Source organism: Cryptotermes secundus, unplaced genomic scaffold (genome assembly GCF_002891405.2).
Source record: "Cryptotermes secundus unplaced genomic scaffold, Csec_1.0 scaffold594, whole genome shotgun sequence".
Lineage (NCBI taxonomy): Eukaryota > Metazoa > Arthropoda > Insecta > Blattodea > Kalotermitidae > Cryptotermes > Cryptotermes secundus.
In genome coordinates this window covers 134,547-154,172 of record NW_019737090.1, presented here as the reverse complement: position 1 = coordinate 154,172, position 19,626 = coordinate 134,547, and the positions used below count along the sequence as shown (strand labels likewise).

Sequence of the window (19,626 nt, the reverse complement as noted above, 5' to 3'; positions counted from 1 at the left end):
TTCTGTGTTGTATTGCTCGAAAATAGACTGACGAGTTACAGTATTATTAAAGGTAGTTGTGGAAATGCTGGTCAGAGGTGTACCTCCTACTAAGGGCTCAGGTTCTGACAATGTGCTAGTTAAGTTGGACATTTGCACACCTCAAGGGTACTGATAAATGTATGCAAGGTACAGTGGAATGATGATTGGCTGAGAAAATGGCAAGTGGCCTGTAGTCCGTAAGCGAACTATATCGACCTAGCGACCGCCGCTTGTCCGCGAACTTAGTGCCAACTTTTGCGGATAGAGGGTGTCACGTGGTCAGCGCAACAGATCCCCACGGCCGTTAATTTCGGTTTTCTAAACCGGAGCCGCTGTTTCCTTGAAATAGCTCCTCTGTTATCCTCACGAGGCTGAGTGGATCCCTTTTCGAGACCCACTACTTCTCAGAAAATGTGATAGCCCCGGGAATCGAACCCGGGACATCTGGATCTGTAGCCAGGAACTCTGTCCACTAGACCATATTCATCTAACATAATATAGGCTGAGACACTCGTAGGAGATGCCGAAGTAATAATTATAAACCACGCAATAATTTACCGATAAAAACGAAACTTGGCATATACATGCCTTGGTAGACGTAGAAACGACTGGGATACAGAAGATATTGAAATTGGTTTCCTTCCACCCTGAGACGCAGGCCGACACGACTCCTCGTGTTATCAGTAATTATTTCGCCGTGTAACACGTGAAATCAGACTAAAGGAAATGGTGCGAACCAGGCAGGCACCGACCCAGTGTTGCAAACTGTTGCCAAGTTTCGTGTTCCTCTGTAAATTATGAGTTCTGGGCATCATCCAAGTGAATCAACCCGTATAAAGCCACACGTGAACGTTTCTCTGTGTCCCGTAGACCGTTTCACGTACATTGTTAAGATTGTGTATGGGAGATTTCCACAAAGATTTTCTGCGGAAATTCCAATTTCCAGCCATACCGATCCGTAATTAATCCTAGTTAGCATAATACTATGAACAGAACTTTCCATTTATCTCATTTTCACCTCCCACTCTGTTTTAGTTTCAGGTCCATGCTTGCTTTATAACAATTTTCATTGCATGTATTCCTGTTATCTCCCCTCGACAAAGCCTGGTATTAGATGTTTATATAGCTGTAGTAATACTGACATGGCAGATGCAGTTTCCGAAACGCTGTGTTCTCTAGTCTTTAGAATACAGAACGATGGACAAAGTCTAAAAGTCCATTAATTCTGAATCTCATAAACCGTCTCACAGATTTTGTTGAAATTCTGTATGAGAGGTTTCTCCTGAAAGACGTCAGGCGGTTCCTATTTTCAGCGATATTGTTCCATAATAAAGCATATTGTCCATAAAGCCATAAACGGGATTTTCCATTTATTATTTTGCCTGTGGCTCTGTATGGGTGTGAAACTTTGTCTCTGACATTAAGGGAGGAAGTCGTGGGTTCGAGTCCCGATGAGGTCATTGGATTTTTTCAGTTGACCTAATCCTTCCAGCCGCACTAGGCCCTGGGGTTTACTCAGCCTCTAACAGAAATGAGTACCAGGAATTAATTACGTAATTTTCCTGGGGAGTAAAGTGCGGCCGGCGCGTAAGGCTGTCTAGATAATGTGGGATCCCCAATGTCTGACAACCCCTATGGGCCTTCACGGCCTGGTACAGGCATAGCTTTACTTTTTTACATAGACTGAGGGTGCTTGAGAACAGGGTGTTGAGAATATTTTGACCAAATAGAGATGAAGTGACAGGAGGTTGGATAAAACTGCATAATGAGGAGCCTCATAACTTGTACTCTTCTCCAAATATAATTACAATGATCAAGTCAAGGAAGGTGAGATTGGCAGGGCATGAAGCACGAATGGGAGAAACGAGGAATGCATATAGGATATTGGTGGTAAATCCAGAAGGAAAGAGATCACTGGGAAGACCAAGGCGTAGGTAGGTGGACAATATTAAAATGGATCTTAAATAGGATGAGATGGTATTGATTGGATTGATCTGAATCAGGATAGGGACTAGCGGAGGGCTTTTGTAAACACGGTAATCAACCTTCGGTTTCCATAAAATGCTAGGAAATTCATGAGTAGCTGCAGAATTTGCGCCTCCTCAAGAAGGGCTCAGCTCCATTAGTAAGTAAATATTCCATAAACCCTTCTGTAGACTTTGTTGAAATTTGATGTGGAAGACTGTCGTGAATTTGCATTTGGTTACCCCTATTTTATCCAGTCTAGAAAACCGAAATTAACGGCCGTTTGGATCCGTTACACTGACCACGCGACACCCTCTATCTGCAAAAGTTGCACTAACTTCGCGGACAAGTGGCGGTCGCTCGGTCGGTATAGTTCGCTTGCGGACAAAAATCACGGAGTTTGTTTGTTTTTTCCCCTGTTTTAAGTAAACTTAATGAATTTCGAAGGACACTTAATTTGTGTACTATATTATGCCCTTTCCAATCTTTTCGTGTAGGAACATGATGGTATTCCGTCTCCATGGGGATGAGCTTGTGTTTGGCGGCGCCGTGCATCCAGTGCAGCCACAAATTCCACAGATGAAGATGATGAAAGTTCACATCCCTTTCACTTTCAAGCTGCAGGAGTCTTCCCGGTCGTCGTATTCTGGTGAGTCATTCTCTTCTTTACTCTAATACTCGTACTATCCGGCTCTGAAATTCAGAGGTTCTGCGAAAAGCGATGCGAGAGGGGTACTGTACCGTTCACAATGAGAACATTTCCCATTTGTCACATGAAATACTAAGGCCCCCCATACACACACAGTTTGGCCCTCCGATCGACCTTACAGGCAAAACTGTGACAGTTTACCCCCTCGCTTTCCTCCCCATACACGCGCAGATAAAGCGGCAGGCTTCATGCCACAATCACGGTCTTCCAGCCTATAATGTTGAGTCACACACGTCACGTGCTGCGGTCCTGCAGGCAGAACTGACGGACTGACGGGTATCCCACAGGCCAACAGTCCAAACGACTGGCCGGCCGGCCCCACCACACACGTCAGTTTTGCCTTTCAGTCTTCAACTGTGCAGGCCGATATGGAGGCCAAACTGTGTGTGTATGGGGGCCCTAAGACATTGCTCTTGACCGTTGCATCTAAAGCTGGGACCACGCGAGCGCGCAAAATACGTCCGTTGCAACGAACGTATTTTATGACGGACGTTGCTGAGGACACCACGCAGTTGCAGAATGCGGTGCGTAGTTTTTGGTCTGCAATGGGGCCAGAAGAAAGCGTAGCATTCGCCTCTCTTGTTTATTTCTGCAACGGACTTCACGACTTTCGTTACAAAGGACGAATTTTTTGCGCTCATGTGGCCGGCTTCTTATAGCATAAGTAAAATTATGATGCAGAAGTGCTTTTTAATAATAACACATGCGTGTAATACATATGAAGCATTCGCATTCTGGTGATGACCATCGGTCAACAAAATATTTAAAGGCTTTATTTTATTATTAAAAACCGTTATTGCGTTTAATGCAATGTAATCCTAATTTTAAGTATAATGTTTATTTAGTTCTATACTTTGAAATATTTTATAACTAATTTATTTAATGATGCTATATCGTCACCTCCGGTCTAGAAAACAGATTAACGGCCGTGGGGAACCGTTGCGCTGACCACGCGACCCACTCTATCCGCTAAAGTTGGCACTAACTTCGCCGACAAGCGGCGGTCGCTCGGTCGGTATAGTTCGCTTGTGGACTCAAGCCACGGAGTTTTTTTTTTGCTTGTATACTTCATAAAGTATTAATCGTATTCATAATAACAACTTTTTTTGACGCTAGCTTTCAGTTATCTGTTAATTTAATCCCACCGTACATGGAATTCGCTTACCCCTCGGCGAGCCTGAGTATCCCTGAAACACCGGGATACAACAAGCTGTCATACATGTTTTCAAATTCCATTCCATTTCATTATGAACCTACCATTAAACACTGTGTTGTTTGAGACATTTGCAGTGCTGCTAAATAAACCACAAATAAAAGAATTCATGAGATATGGCTAAATAACATACATAAGGAAAATACGTATGTACAAATAGTATTAGTAGAAATATGTAACGCATAGGTGGAAGCATTTTCAGTTGATCTTTCATGAGGTTTGTTTTTTACAAGTGTCACCGTAGGAAGTGAGTGTGCTTGATATATTCCAACCGTAACAATATGTGCACACGTATTTTCTTTGTGAATGTTATTGACGCAGATTTCAAGTATACTTCTGTTGTCGGTTTATTTAGCAGCACTGCGAATGTCTCTCAGACAACACAGTGTTTAATGGTAAGTTCGTAATGAAATGGAAAATAATTTGAAAACATTTTGACAGCTTGTTGTGTCCCAGTATTTCAGGGATTCCCAGGTTCATCAAGCGGAAAGCGAATTTTCATGTACGGTGGGGTTATATTAACAGATAACTGAGAGGAAAAAAAAAAAAAAAAAGTAAAGTTATCCCTGTAACAGGCCGGGAAGGCCCATAGGGTTCTGAGAGGTTGAGACTCACAAATTTTATAGACAGTCGGCTCACAGATGGCGGTAACATCAGCCTTAAGGGCCTGCCGCCCTTTAACCCCGAGGAATATTGCTGACACTCATTTGTGTTAGAGGCTGAGTCGATCCCAGGGCCATAGTGCGGCTGGAAGGATTCGATAACTAAAAGGTAGCGTAAAAATTTTTTATTATGAAGATGATGAATACCTGATTAAGTAAGTAGTCTGCCTAAGGATGTGGTAAGGCCGCGCCGTAGCTCAAGCGGCGGCCCGGGTTCGATCCCGGGTCTGGTCAAGTGGGATTTGTGGTGGACAAAATGGCGCTGGGGCAGGTTTTCTCTGAGTACTTTGGTTTCCCCTGCCAATCTTCATTCCACCAATTGCTCCACAGTCACCCTCACCTATCATCTGGGGCTGGTACAATAGGCCAGAAGTGGCCGCAGTACAAGGGACTTAGTCCCACCCCACTAGCAATAAAAAATATGATGTGGTAGCTCTGACTCACTCTCATTGGAACTTCTATCTTTCTGTCTATGACTCTACAATCCTTTGGTTAGACCTTGGCCATTTTTTCAGTTTCTTAATCTATACACAGTCAGTAGGAGTCCTTGTACAAGGGATCATCCCGTCACAAGGCCGCTACCTTCCCACAGGAGAGCACGGGATCCGAACTCAGTATCCCAGCTTTCGAGCGAGCGAAGACAGTTCGCTCCTTACACCGCACGGCCACTGTGATCGACAAACGAGGGCATACTTTAGAAACGTATTTAGTGGCGAAAGTACGGCAGTGTTCGACAGTAATTTTCGAAGCACCTGATGATGACCATATCAGTCGAAACACGTCATGCGTCAGTGATGTATATATAATTTAAAATTGAAAAGTGAATTTTTAGATTTTACCAGAAGTTTGCGTGCTAGACCGTGAATAAGAAGTGAAGATAAGGAAGCGAGACCTATATGCTCCGTATGGTCTGAATAACATTGGTCGTAGTCAGTATCAGTCCGTCGTTCATTAGGTATGGTAAAAGGGCACTTCATGAGGACGAATAAGGGAAGGAGCATACCTGCTACTTCCTCGATTGGTGGAGGTGAGTGGTCAACTTGACACCCCGGCCGCTCTCCCGAGGGAAACAGCTCGCGATACCTAGGTGAGCCTCTGAGCCGGCATAGAGGCCCTGGAAAAGCGACTGTTGCTGCACCTACAAGGAATCGAATCCCGATTTCTCGGTTGTCCAGAACATAGCATGGAGTTCAGTTTGCCCCCACTCGGCACGTCGGCCACTGATTGCCCTATTGTACCTGCCCCGGGTGATTATGATGATGGAGAATCTGGTGGAATGAAGATTGGTATGGAAACCGAAGTACTTGGGGAAAAACCTGCCCCAGCGCCACTTTGTCCAGCACAAATCCCACTTGACCAGACCCGGAATCGAACCCTGGCCGCAGCGGTGGGAAGCCAGCGACTAACCGCTTGAGCTGTGCCGCGGTCATGCAGACATAGCATAGTCGCTGTACGGAATGAACTATCTCTGCTCCTTCGTTTATTTGAAGGAAACAGAGAACTTTCCTACCTTTATCTTAGCCACGAATCTCCCGTTATGACTGTGAACTGGTTTTCGTTTGGGGTCAACAATGCCCGTTTCTTTTCGCGGTGATGAACTTTGTGCTTTCGTAAGACAGATACTGCTTGAAGGTCATTGAGCACATATGCAGGGGTTCTGTCTTTTGGGATATAACGCCGTGTATTCCGTATATGAACCGATGTTTCGGAGGAACGTATCTCCTCTGTCTTCAGGGTCGAAAATCAGCCAAAAAAAACAGCGAGAGCAGGAGGTTAGGCAGATACGTTACTCAGACTGTTTCACTGTACAGTTCCAAAACTGTTGATAAGAAAGAGATATTTATTACGTACTGTTTCAAATACCGGTATTTATTGTTCAAGTGACAAAGTTGGTACAGTACCTAGTGATAATACATTTTCGAAAATTTCACCGTCAACATCAATGCACTTTGCAACTCGTGTGAGGACATGGCGTGTTTCTCGTCTGTACACTGTACATTGTACTGTTCGGAATTGAACACATGTACATATAAATTTTTTCGTTTAGAATGGCCGGTACTATGACCTCCCAGAATCCTCCTGGGACATCCTGCTTAGCGTCGACAGTAGGAAGAATAATCGATATGTGACAGTGTATAGAATGAGAATTGTCAGCGGAAACTGAAGTACTCAGAGAAGAAAACCTTCCCTAATGCAACTATGTACTCCACGAATTCCATCTGGCCTGGGATCGAAACCGAGCCTCCACGATGGGAAGTCGTTGACTAACCGCCTGTGCTACGCCACGGCTCCATTAAGGACGTGTTTGGAAGTCTGTGTCACAAGAACAGTCAGCTGTTGCGAGCAATATACGCTATGCTTTCTGCCTTCGCTTCAAAACAATGAACATTTCTTTTAGGACACCTCCTAACTTAGTTCCTGAGAATGGTCCAGTAAAATTTTGGATGTTATATCATAACCCCCTCACTCTTCTCCGAAGAAATTATACTGAAGTGTCACTAATTCTACCACTAGAAGAAAGAATGGTATTGAATGAGGTGACATTGCTCTGTTCCGCTACGTGACAGAAATGTCTGCCTGCGATTTTCCCACTGTTATGCGTCATGCTTCGCAATGCGTCGTGCGTGTATTTGTTGTTTATTATTTATCAGACGTTCCGCACTCAAGGTTGCATTGAGACCCAATCCGATTGCCAGACATAATGATGACGCAGTGCGTCATGCCATTCTTTCACACAGAAATACAGATCGCACCCAGCCGAGTGTTTAAAGAAATAATACAATTTCGTCTGTAGGATAGATATGGTGCCTGTCAACGAAATGATACCCAGGGCCGAGTTGAGGCGTTTGTAAACACGTCTCCGGGTTCCATAACGGGTAGGGAATTTTTTGACCAGCTGAGGGACTCATACGGAGATGAACGCTTCTTGAGGAGAAGCCAAATCTGCAGCCCAGCATTTTATGGAACCCGAAGGTTTGTTACCGTGTTCACAAGAGCCCCCACTTGTCCCTATCCTAAGTCAGATCAATCCAATCCATACCATCCCATCCTGTCTATCTAAGGTCCATTTTAATATTGTCCACCCACATACGCCTTGGTCTTCCCAGGTCTCTTTTCTTCTGGCTTTCCCAGCAATATCCTATATGCATTCCTCTTCTCCTCCATTCGTGCTACATGCCCTGCCCATCTCATCCTCCTTGACTTGATCATTCTAATTATACTTGGAGAAGAGTACAAGTTATGCTCCTCATTATGCAGTTTTCTCCAACCTCCTGTCACTTCATCTCTCTTCAGTCCAAATATTCTCCTCAACACCCTGTTCCCAAACACCCTCAGTCTATGTTGAGGGACGGTTAGCTTCAGAAAACTGACCCGCTGCATGGAGCTATTCAGATGAAATAGTATACATATGAAATTTCTTGGGCTATTGTAATCAGCCTCCTCGTTTCCAGAGCGCTGTTTGTTATACCATTAAAGGCCGGGTAATTCATTCGGTGACGCCAATACATGAGTCCTTCGCAGGAAAGTACAAATTCTTGTCGTACTCTTTGTGGTTTCCTTCAGTTACGTCATGCTGAAATTAGAATCCCAGTTGATGGGTTTAATGCAAGGTTTATCTCTAGGAACGCCTTCTTTAAGGGTTCCATCATCGTGGATGTAGCGCCGTGTAGTCCGGTGGAAGTCGGCCAACGTTTCGGAGGAACATCAGCTCCATCTTGAAAATTGAAGAATAAACCAAGCAACAAACACGTAGAAAGTAAAGCTCTGCTTGGCGAAATGTTCCTCCGAGATATCAGTTGACTTCTACCTGACTGCACGGCGTTACAGCCCATTCATATTTACTCCTGTGAGAACCTCAAATCCATCAGAGTGATTTTTCTTTTGTTACTGATTGATTTAGGGAGCGACAGGCGACCGAGGGGTCAGAGTTCGAGTCCCGGTAGGGTCAAGGATTTTCTTTTCTCCGTGTCATCCGGACTGGCTCTGTGGCCCACCCAGCCTCCTATAGAATGCGTACCGAGGGCTCTTTCCTCGGGGGTAAAGCGGCCGGGGCGTGAAGCTAACCACTCACCTCCAACTAGTACCGAGGTCAAGAAATGTGGCTGTATACAGCCACTCGCCCATACGCCCTCATGGCATAGAGCTTAATTAGTTAAGGATGAGGACAACTTTATCTTTTTACCTTTTACTGGGCGATTGGACAAACAATCTGGATTTCTGTATGCAGTTGTAATATCAGTGCAGTCAATCAGGGGCACAGTTTTAGCACATACTTACGTAGATTGTTTAGTTTTGTTTCTTACCCACAACTGTATGAAACTGAGTTACAGCTTTGCGCTTTATGCAGAGACCACATGAAAACAACAAAAAAAGAAAATCCGTGGCCTGTAGTCCGCAAGCGAACTATACCGACCGAGCAGCCGCCGCTTGCCGACGGAGTTAGTGCCAACTTTTACTGTTAGAGGGTGCCACGTGGTCAGCGTAACGGATCCTCACGGCCGTTCCGTAATGAATTATTAGCTTACCGATCCAATACTTGGACTTTTCTGGCGCTCGAACTTCGGGATAGTAGGTTGGAATCCCGCTTGAAACCTAGGCATTTGCCTCCGTTTCTTTTTCTGTGTTTGCGTTGTCGTGTATTGGTAGAGACCTTGCTATAGGCCGATCCCCTGTCCAAGGACCTTTAACAGATATCTCTAAATAGGATTCCGAAACCGCAGAAAGCGGGAGGCCTTCAACCGTATTGGTGTGTTATGCCATAAGAGAAAGAAAAAGAGTGGACGACTGAGGAATCGTTGTTCGATTCCCGTGAAGGGAGAGGGATTTTTTCTTCTCCAAAGCGTCCAGACCTGCTCCCATTTCCCAATAGAATGGTTACCGAGGGGCTGGAGGTAAAGCGGAAGGCGCGCAAAGCTAGTGCCGAGGTCAAAAATGTTGGCTCTATACCTCCATTCAACCATACGTCTTAAAGGCATACTGTTAAATTAAGTGCTGGGATAACTTTAACCTTAGGGTAGGCTTATGGTAGGATTATACCTCTGTGTTTTGGAATAATAAAAATAAAAGTAAAGTTATCCCTGTAACAGGCCGTGGAGGTCCATAGGGTTGTGAGATGTTGAGGTTCCCACATTTTCTAGACAGTCGGCTCACAGATGGCGGAAAAGTTGTCAGCCCTACGCGCCGGCCGTCCTTTAGCCCTAAGAATATTCCAAGAATATTCCTGAATCGACCCCAGGGCCATAGTGCGGCTGGAAGGATTAGGTCAATTGAAAAAATCCAATGACCTCATCGGGACTTGAACACGCAACCTTCCGGCTTGTAGTATAGTGCCTCAACCAACTACGCTACCGCGTGCCCCCAAGTTTTGGAATACCTGACGGTTTTTCTGTGGATAGTATGAACATCGCTGTAGGAGATGCCACCCACTTCTCTAAGGTTTGCTATAAATAATACCAACATGGCGGCCTTACGAACTGTGTGATGGGGACGACAGCAGTGCATTGCACTGCTGTGGCGTGAACACTCATTTTCTTTCGTTATCTTAATTTCAGTGGTATCTTGGTGACGGCGTGATAAAGTTGTGAAATCACGTGTTTATCTCGCTTTGTTTATTTCCCCAGCATTACATTTAATGGTACAGCTACATTGAACTTTCACCGCCGAGGTATATAGCGGGCTATATTGTTACCATGTTGCTACTGCTGTATAAAGTTGTGAAGGTAATGCACAACGCCACGAAGACGTATGGGAAAATGGAAGTATAGCTCCACACTTCCTTAACCTAGATGGAGGTGAATGGTGAGCGTCACTGCCCGGCCGTTTTACCCCCGAGAAAAATGCCCATGGTACCCATTGAATACGATACCGAGTGGGCCCCATAGCACCCCCACCGGGAACCGAATTCCCATTCTCCGGTCGTACATCGCATTGTCTAGACACTGTTTTTTTTTTTCCTTGGCACTACAGCCCCAGTGGGCCTAGACCTACCTCCATGAACTCCGTTCACTTCGGTTTTTCTAGATCTTACATATTCGGTAGGACTCCTTGGGCGGGTGATCAGCTCGTCGCAAGGCCTCTACCTGTACACAAACACAGAAAAACGCACACAAACATCCATGCCCTGAGTGGAATTCGAACCCACGATCCCGGCCTCCGAGCGAGCGAAGACAGTGCATGCCTTAGACCGCTTGGCTACCGTGACCGGCCTAGACACTATGTAGGCTGTCAGATTTGCAGATTTTCACTGTGGTTATTTTGCGAATTGTGGTCTTCTGGGTTGTTACACCGTACAGTCTTGTATGCGGAAAGAAAGAAATCGATGTCCGAAGTAAAAATGTTCCAAAACACCAAGATTGCTTGTTCTCCAATGCTGTGCTCTTCATGTTGAGTGGCTTCATCATTGTCTTGTCTTACTGATATCCGTGATTGGCTCGGGGGGCCGGACAAACGTAACACTTTCACATGGATTCCGCACATGTCGCGCTATAGCCGCGCCATAGCTCAAGCGGTTAGTCGCTGGTTCCCCACCGCGGCGGCCCGGGTTCGATCCCGCGGTCTGGTCAAGTGGGATTTGTGCTGGACAAAGTGGAGCTGGTGTAGGTTTTCTCCGAGTATTTCGGTTTCCCCTGCCAATCTCCATTCCATCAAATTCTTCATCATAATCACCCAGGGCAGGTACAATAGGCCAATCAGTGGTCGACGTGCCGAGTGGACTCAGCTGGACTCCACACCCACACTATGCGAATTAAAAAAAAAAAGTCACACTATCATTTTGTAAGTACCTGCTTCAAATCCCGACAGCCAGGTATTTTCTTTCCCATAGTTTTCTCAGTTACTCGAGGTATATGCCGATATTGTACCCTGAAAACAACTACAATGACTTCTTACCCAAGTTCCTATAATTCTGTTCCGAATTATTTCACGGTACCTTTCTCATTGTACCCTTTCGTGACGTAAATAATTAATATATCGCCGTAAAATAAACAGAACATCCAGCCTAGAGCGTGATATCGGCTACCCTGGCCGCTAGAGCCCGTGTCGTGTTGTCTTGTTGAGTGCTGTACCCACGTTCGAATTGTCACGTTCCAGATGCAGGAGCGAACAATCGCTTGTCCTTGTGCCACTTTTCCGTTCTGCCCACCATATGGGTTTTACCCAGGGCGCCTGAAACTGATACAGTTCACTCCCTATTGTGTCTCTTTGTGTTCTGTAGCGCTGTTAGGGTCCTTTATCTGTGATTTGCTAAGGTGGAGAGAGCCTCGTCTAGACCTCTGAGTCCTCCTCGAGGACTGGTACATCATTTTCTTCATATTGTACTGTACAAATATAGTCTACAAAATATAGTGTAGCGAGTAGAGCCGTTACTAGGTAACAGCCGCAAACAAACACTTCTCCATAGCAACGAATCGACGCGCAACAGTGGAGGTACTGCCGGAAACGGTGTTTTGTATGGACGTCCATGCCAAGGGGTTATAAGGAAGACAACTGGAGCAAAAGACACGCGGTTGTAAAGGAGTCGCCGTTCAGAGAGGACTTCAACCCGGAAGTAGAGGTTAGTCATTGTTAGAAGCCGTTACCGGGCAACTACTGGTGAAGACATTGCGGGGTGGAAAAGACTTAACATGATTTTGTAAAGTGTGGAAATAGCGATAGTGTTATAGTTATTTGTACTTACGACCTGTAAGTGGTCAATAAACCCAATATCCAATCCAGATCCCCGTTTGTAGTCACACACACGCTTGAAAATTTTATCAACACAGCTAAATGCCTTTGTTTTATCACCACCATTGGCAAAATATCCCATTTTTAGCCTTTGCCTACCTTAGAAGATTCTGCCAGATTTCGCAACAGTATTTTCTTACAGAGCGAGGTCATCAGCCTTGCGTCCAACCTCCAACTTGGAGGACCAGATGTGTTTGTTTATGGTATAGTAATTAACGTGTATCCTCCTATTCCTGTTGCTCCTACTTGAAGTACAGAGAATCCGTGAAACGCTTTGTTTCACTTCAGTTTCTTAATCTAAAACAGTCAGAGGGAATCCTTGGACGGGGGATCAGCCTGTCGCAAGGCGCTACCTAACGCAAACACAGTAAACACAGACAGGTATCCATGCCTGGAGTGGATTCAAATCCACGATCCCACTGTTTGAGCGTACGAAGGCATTTCATGCGTTAGACCGCACGGTCACTGTGATCCGCAATTGACGTGTATGGATGGTATGAAAATGGAAAAGTCGTAATGATGTACCTGTATAGGTATCAATCATAGCGAAATATTATGCTGAAGGGCATATAAAATGATTTAAATTGCCGGCTTCCAGGGATCTCATTTTGTAAACAAGATCCGTGTACAGTGACCTACCCCAAAACTTTACCCTCTTCTCCTGTTCCCTTCCTCGCCATAGTCGACGCAGCGGTTTCGCTCAGTCTCTTCGAACAAATTCCTGGACAATACTTCTATTAGACTACGTCTGCTGCTTCCAGAGCCCTTCCAATTCATGTCATCTTACCATACACCGCTGACAATAATACTCCGTGGCCTTTAGTCTGCAAGCGAACTATACCGACCGAGCGACCGCCGCTTGTCGGCGAAGTTAGTGCCAACTTTAGCAGATAGAGGATGTCGCGTGGTCAACGCAACGGATCCCCACGGCTGTTAATTTTCGGTTTTGTATACCGGAGCCGCTGTTTCCTTGAAATATTTCCTCAGTTATCCTCACGAGGCTGAGTGTACCCCGTTGCAGACCCACTACTTCTCAGAAAATCTGGTAGCGCCGGGAATCTAACCCGGGACCTCTGGATGTGACCACTAGGCCACAGATGCGATCTCTAGATGATGACAATATCGTGAAAAGAGAACTTTTTAAGTGATGGTTGTGGGCTGCTGGTGATAGGGGTTCGATTTTCGGTAGGGTTAGGGATTTATCTCTTGGCCACTTTATCCTGGCCATTTCTGGGATCATCATAGTGCTCTGTCCTGGAGATGGAGGCAGAAGATTTCTCTGAAGGTTTTATCGTAATTCCAGAAGACATGAATCTTCATTTTGTGGTGGTGCTTATTGCCCAGAAAGAGGGTCGTGACTTAATTTATGCCGGTTCGATAGTTCTAGGCAACATGATGTATTTTATAGCAGTTGAAAAGAATGATTTCTTAGGACTAAATAGATCGTGTTTAATATTGCAACTTTCCTTTCCTCTCGCTTTTGCTGCATAACTTCCGGTTGGGTGTAGAGGAAGAAAGGGAATGCCGAGTTTTTGTGAGTCGGGCTCTGCGCCCCTCGGGAATCGGCTCGCGGAGCCCTATTACAGATCCCACATGTTCTGAACACAAACACGCGCGACAAAATTATTTGGCATATTTCTTAATTCTGAGCGGTCGGTGTGGGTCATTATGGCTTGACGTCTCTTGCCTCAGGCGGCGATAATTCTGAATTCTATTCTAGAGGTGACCAGTTCGCATCTCGACCGGCACTTCGGCTATACTCAGTGTGAGGTTTCGTGATTTTCCTCGGTACTTTCACGCACATTCCGGGTCATGGCCTTGAATTAAACTTTCGTCGTCTGTCAACACATTTATCCGAAAAATGTTCAGTTCTTGACCTCCTCTGTGGTCCCGACATTTTGTGCTCCTCTTTATCTGTAATAATAAGTAAAGTAAGTAAAGGTATCCCTGTAACAGGCCGTGGAGTTCCGTAGGGTTGTGAGACGTCGAGGCTCCCACAGTTTGTAGACAGTCGGCTCATAGATAGCGGTAATGTTGTCAGCCTTACGCGCCGGCCGCCCTTTACCCTCAGGAAGATTCCTGGTACTCATTTCTGTTAGAGGTTGAGTCGAATCCAGGGCCATAGTGCAGCTGGAAGGATTAGGTAAATTGAAAAAAAATCCACCTCATCTGGATTCGATCCCGCGACCTTTCGACTCGTAGCTTAGTGACTCAACCAACTACGCTACCGCGGCCCCATGTGTAATAATAATATAATATATAATTCAACTTTTCTTTATTTACGTGCAGACTTAACAGCGCAGAGGTCAGTTACGAAGTGAGGAAACGACGCCTTCAACGATTCATTGTTTCTGCTGGAGTGACTTCGCCGAGTTATTACGTAGCAACGGTAGTGGGATACACAGACCCATAGATATACGCGTCAAACAATTCTTCTATTGTTGGGTGCATTCGTTGTCGCGGGAGCGTGTTTACCGATCCGATGCCTAGCAATGAAAGGAGAAACGCACTTTACCGAGCCGTTGCCTAGCAACGATAGGACGGATACACATACGGACACAGGCTGATGGGAGGGATTTATGAAGTACGCCTTTGAGGTGGTCTCAGGTGCCATGATATACATACCAAGTTTCATAAAGATTGGTTCAGGCATTCAGTTAATGGAGGGGGGGGGATTCACAGACACACAGAAAAAATAGAAATCACATAAGCCTATTCTCATTTTTCCCAAAATTGGGAAACTGAAAACAATACACGATACGAATTACAGCAGTAATGAAAGGTGGGGTCTAGACATTCATTCCCCCATACGCCTTCATGGAGTAATGCTTAATTAGTTAAGTACAGTGACAATTTTGCCTCTTTTTTTACCTTACGCGGAAGAGTTCCAGAATAACCGGTCTCTGAACCCAGATATTCCGGTTACGAAGACTTACGTTATATGCTAATCCAGTTTTCCTGCAACTGGTGTAGTTCAGCACCGTTAGCAACCGGTATCTGACTATGTAGATGTAGTTCCTGAATTTCTGCTGCATTTGATTATGCATTTTTAAGTATTTGACTTGAAGCATGTACTGGTACTGCTTCCCACTGTGCACTCACAAACCCATGTTGAGGCGGGGTCGTAAGAGGCGACGAAAAGGTAACCCAATGCCTGGGGGATATGAATGCGGGGACCTGGCCCTCCAGGTTGGGGCGGTCTCCAATCTGAGACAGTGGTTGTGGACCTGAGAATAACTGCGCTGGCTAGGACCCGCAGCAATTGTAAACGACAGACCCATTCTCTCGTCAGAGAGGATGTTACATGCAAGTGTTCACTTGGGAAAAAAAATTATTGGTCGTGGGTCTCAAGGGTCTTCTCGCCAAGACGAACTGATTGGCGGTAACCGCCAGTCGTAAAGTAACTGACCCTGACAGGTTCTCATAGCAGTAGTTACGAAGAGTTCTATCTTCTGGGATATGTCATGTAGTCCGATGAAAGTAAACCGACGTTTCGACGGAACATATTTCCATCATCAAGCAGTTCTGCTTAGAATTACTGGGTTTTTGGACTTCGTCTATCTTCCGGTATTCTAGAAACCAGAAAACACGACGTTTCGGAATCTGGATCAGTTTCCATCCTCAGATGAGGAGGGAAGACACTCAGTTGGGTCCGTTAGATAGAGCTAACCACAATCACTGGACAACCCCTGTCAGATTCACACAGATCTGCTTGCCTCGTCCTTCATGCTGGCTTCTAGCTTGGCGTATTCTTGGACCCTGAAAGTAGAGGTTACATGTTCCTCCGAAACTTCGATTCTATGGACTGCACGGCGTTATATCCTAGAAAATATAACTCGTCATAACCATCCCTGGACTTTAATAATTAAGCACCACCCCATAAAACGTGGGGGGGTTTGAGGTATAGCTGCAACATTTTTTACCTCGACACTAGTTGGAGGCGGGTGGTCAGCTTCACGCCCCGGTCACTTTATCCCCAGGGAGATACTCATTTGATATGAGGCTGGGTACCGCGGAGCTAGTCTGGGCGTTGTGGAGTAGAGAAGAGTCTTTCCTCTGCCGGGAATCGATCCCCGACCGTTCAGCCCGTCGCTATACCGACTGACCTATCCCGGCTCCTTGTGAGGACCGCAAATATCATAGAAATCGGTTAGTTTTGCAAGTGGCATTTAAGAACATGTTCTTATGCACCGTTTTCATTATTATTAAGATATGCTATTAAATAAATCCATTATCCCATTGTTCTGATTGCATAAGGACTCAGTTTCCGCATCGTAGATTCAGGTTTCTCCCCACTGTCTTGTTGATTAATTATAAAGTGATTGTAAGCGACAGGAGGTAGTTGTTATAAAACATATTCATCGTTACTTTCACCGCATCGCTTTCCTTGCATAACGGCGTGACCCCAGCCCAAAAAATGTCGGAAGTATGTATTTCGGGGTCGTGAATGGAACGTCGCGCTTTCGGCCGCTTCACAGACCTCTGAAGTGTTTGAAACAAGTCCGTGTGCCAGCCTTTCGTAGGGCATTTGATTTCATATGGAGCAGCTGCGCGGTTCGGAGTAAGTTCTTGCGATGTTCTGTAACGTTTTATTCCATGTTTTCCGCAATCTGGGCCTTTGATTTCCATATGGAGCAGCTGCGCTATTCGGAATCAGTTGTTGCGATGTTCTGTAACATTTTATTCCATGTTTTCCACGATCTGGGAATTTGATTTCCTATGGAGCAGCTGCGCGGTTCGGAGTAAGTTCTTGCGATGTTCTGTAACGTTTTATTCCATGTTTTCCGCAATCTGGGCCTTTGATTTCCATATGGAGCAGCTGCGCGGTTCGGAGTAAGTTCTTGCGATGTTCTGTAACGTATTATTCTGTTTTCCACAATCTGAGCCTTTGATTTCCATATGGAGCAGCTGCGCTATTCGGAATCAGTTGTTGCGATGTTCTGTAACATTTTATTCCATGTTTTCCACGATCTGGGAATTTGATTTCCTATGGAGCAGCTGCGCGGTTCGGAGTAAGTTCTTGCGATGTTCTGTAACGTTTTATTCCATGTTTTCCGCAATCTGGGCCTTTGATTTCCATATGGAGCAGCTGCGCGGTTCGGAGTAAGTTCTTGCGATGTTCTGTAACGTTTTATTCCATGTTTTCCGCAATCTGGGCCTTTGATTTCCATATGGAGCAGCTGCGCTGTATCCGAATTCTAATTCCCAGTTTAGATTCGAAACGGGTACCTACCAGTTAATTTCTTGTCAAGAGCGTTACCGTTATACCTACAAAGTCATCAAAAGTGCTGTGAAATTGGCAGAAGCTAAGGATGAATATGAAATCAAGATTGACCTTGACTTATACGTGTTGTGCGAATTCTAATGCACCCTCCACTAATACAATCTGTCCCTTATATTGTGTTCTTATTAATCACATTACGACCAGATGAAAGCGGGACACTCACAGGCGCGTGAGTACGCTTTTGTCCTATACAATGTCTGACCGACCTTCACTTACGAAACGTCACTGCTCTATAAATGGAGTTTCTTTTCGTTTATATTTAAATGTAAGGTCGCCTGCAATACCCGACCTTGGTACTGGAGAGGAGTAGGCATTTTATGCTGTAGAAAACACGTAGGATCTAACCCACGGTCAGATGTCCTGTCCAAAGCATATGATCAGCATAATTAGCTAAGCCATTAAGAGAGTTTCATTCCTGAAAAGCTAATAGTCGTCAAGCAAGTCAGAAATTTTCCCACTGTTTATGAAACTCGAAGGTTCATTACCATGTTTACAATAATCTGTCGTTTGACCCCAGTGGAAACAATACCGGTGAGCCTAATCGTCAGTTTGTCATTTTAAATTTCCCACATTATAGGAAGGACGTAGAATGGCGTTTAACCACTTTAATGTCCAGTGGCTGCTCTAGGTACCACCCGCTTTGTGCATCCTGCCTACAGAGTGTATTTGTTTGTTTCATGTGATTCTCGTGATAAACACTACCCACCTTCCCAAACAGTATTAACCAATTGATCTTGTAGCGAAGACGTAATGGGATTCCTGGGAGGTACGAACTGAATTTGTATATATTATTTAGAAGAAAAAATTAGAATGTTCGCAGTATAGGACAGGGCGAAGCCAGACATAGGAAATGTAAGAAGCTAGGCGGTGGTCAGGCTTACGACCGTTCAAGTGACTAAGCTACCGTTGTAACGTAAGATAAGTAAGATAGGCATGATCTGCTTTGCAAAACCTGTACTGACGGAGGACTTGTATTTAGTGAAGAAGGAAGAATTTTCAGTAACATGCTATATATGCGATATACTTGACGAAAGGCCAAGCATATTCATAAGAAACAAACCCATCCTCTAGTTAGAGAGGGTGTTACATATGGACTATGACCGCAACGGTTCAGTTGAAAAGAAATATCTAGTCGTGAGTCTCAAGGGGTTTGGCGCCTGTCGTAAAACAACTCTGACTCAGACTCTGTCTTTAGAGGGTTAAGAACAGGGCGCTGAGGAGAATATAAGGACCTAAGAGGGAGGAAGTAAGAGAAGGCTGAAGAAAACTGCGTAATGGGTAGCTTCCTTGTTTGTACTCCTCGCCAGATACTGTTAGAATGTTCAAATCAAGAAGGATGATACGGGCAGGGCATGTAGCACGTATGGAAGAAGTGGGAAACGCATACAGAGTTTTCGTAGGAAAGTGTGAAGAAAGGAACCACTAGGAAGATCTTGGGGGTAAGTGAGAGGTAATATTAAAATGGATTTAAGGGAAGTTGGATGGGAGGGTGTGGACCGGATTCATCTGGCTTGGGATAGGGACCAGTGGCTGGTTCCTATGTACACGATAATGAATCTTCGGGCTCCGTACAATACACGGAATTTCTTAACTAGATAAGGAAATTTTAAATTCTGAAGAATGTCACTCATTAAGTTAGCTAGACTTAATACACATGCAAGTGCTGTTAATATACTGACTGACGCGTTACGTTGAGAAGTTTAAGTCCATGTTTCGAGATCTGTGAATCAAGAAATGGCGGCGTTCGTTTTGTTTTAACACTGTTCTTCAGTCAGTTTGGAAAATCGATTATCACAGGAAGTGTTCGGTTGAAACAAAATTATCACTTCTCGCAAACTGAAGAGCCGCTTTCGGAGCAGGCTTTAACGATAGTGGTTATTCAAAGGATACCTGACATGTGCACATGCATCTATTTCTTCCGTGGGCCTTGGCGTCATTTGTCGTAGGCAGAGATTTCGCAAGTCTTTATAAAAAGTGGCAGGCCTGTACGGTCGTGGCACAAACTAAACAAGATTAGAGGATTGTACCCCATAATGCGTTATTATTTTTG

The 19,626-nt window shown here is 45.0% G+C and overlaps 1 protein-coding gene across 1 annotated transcript in view; it reads left to right on the top strand.

Moving 5' to 3' along the window:
• The window catches only part of LOC111870139 (cell growth regulator with RING finger domain protein 1), a 104,899-nt gene that overhangs the window by 7,080 nt on the left and 78,193 nt on the right, over positions 1 to 19,626 (top strand). The window contains exon 2 of the mRNA XM_023862176.2: positions 2,484 to 2,635. Within this exon, the coding sequence (XP_023717944.1) occupies positions 2,484 to 2,635 (152 nt within the window). The remainder of the gene's footprint in view (positions 1 to 2,483; positions 2,636 to 19,626) is intronic.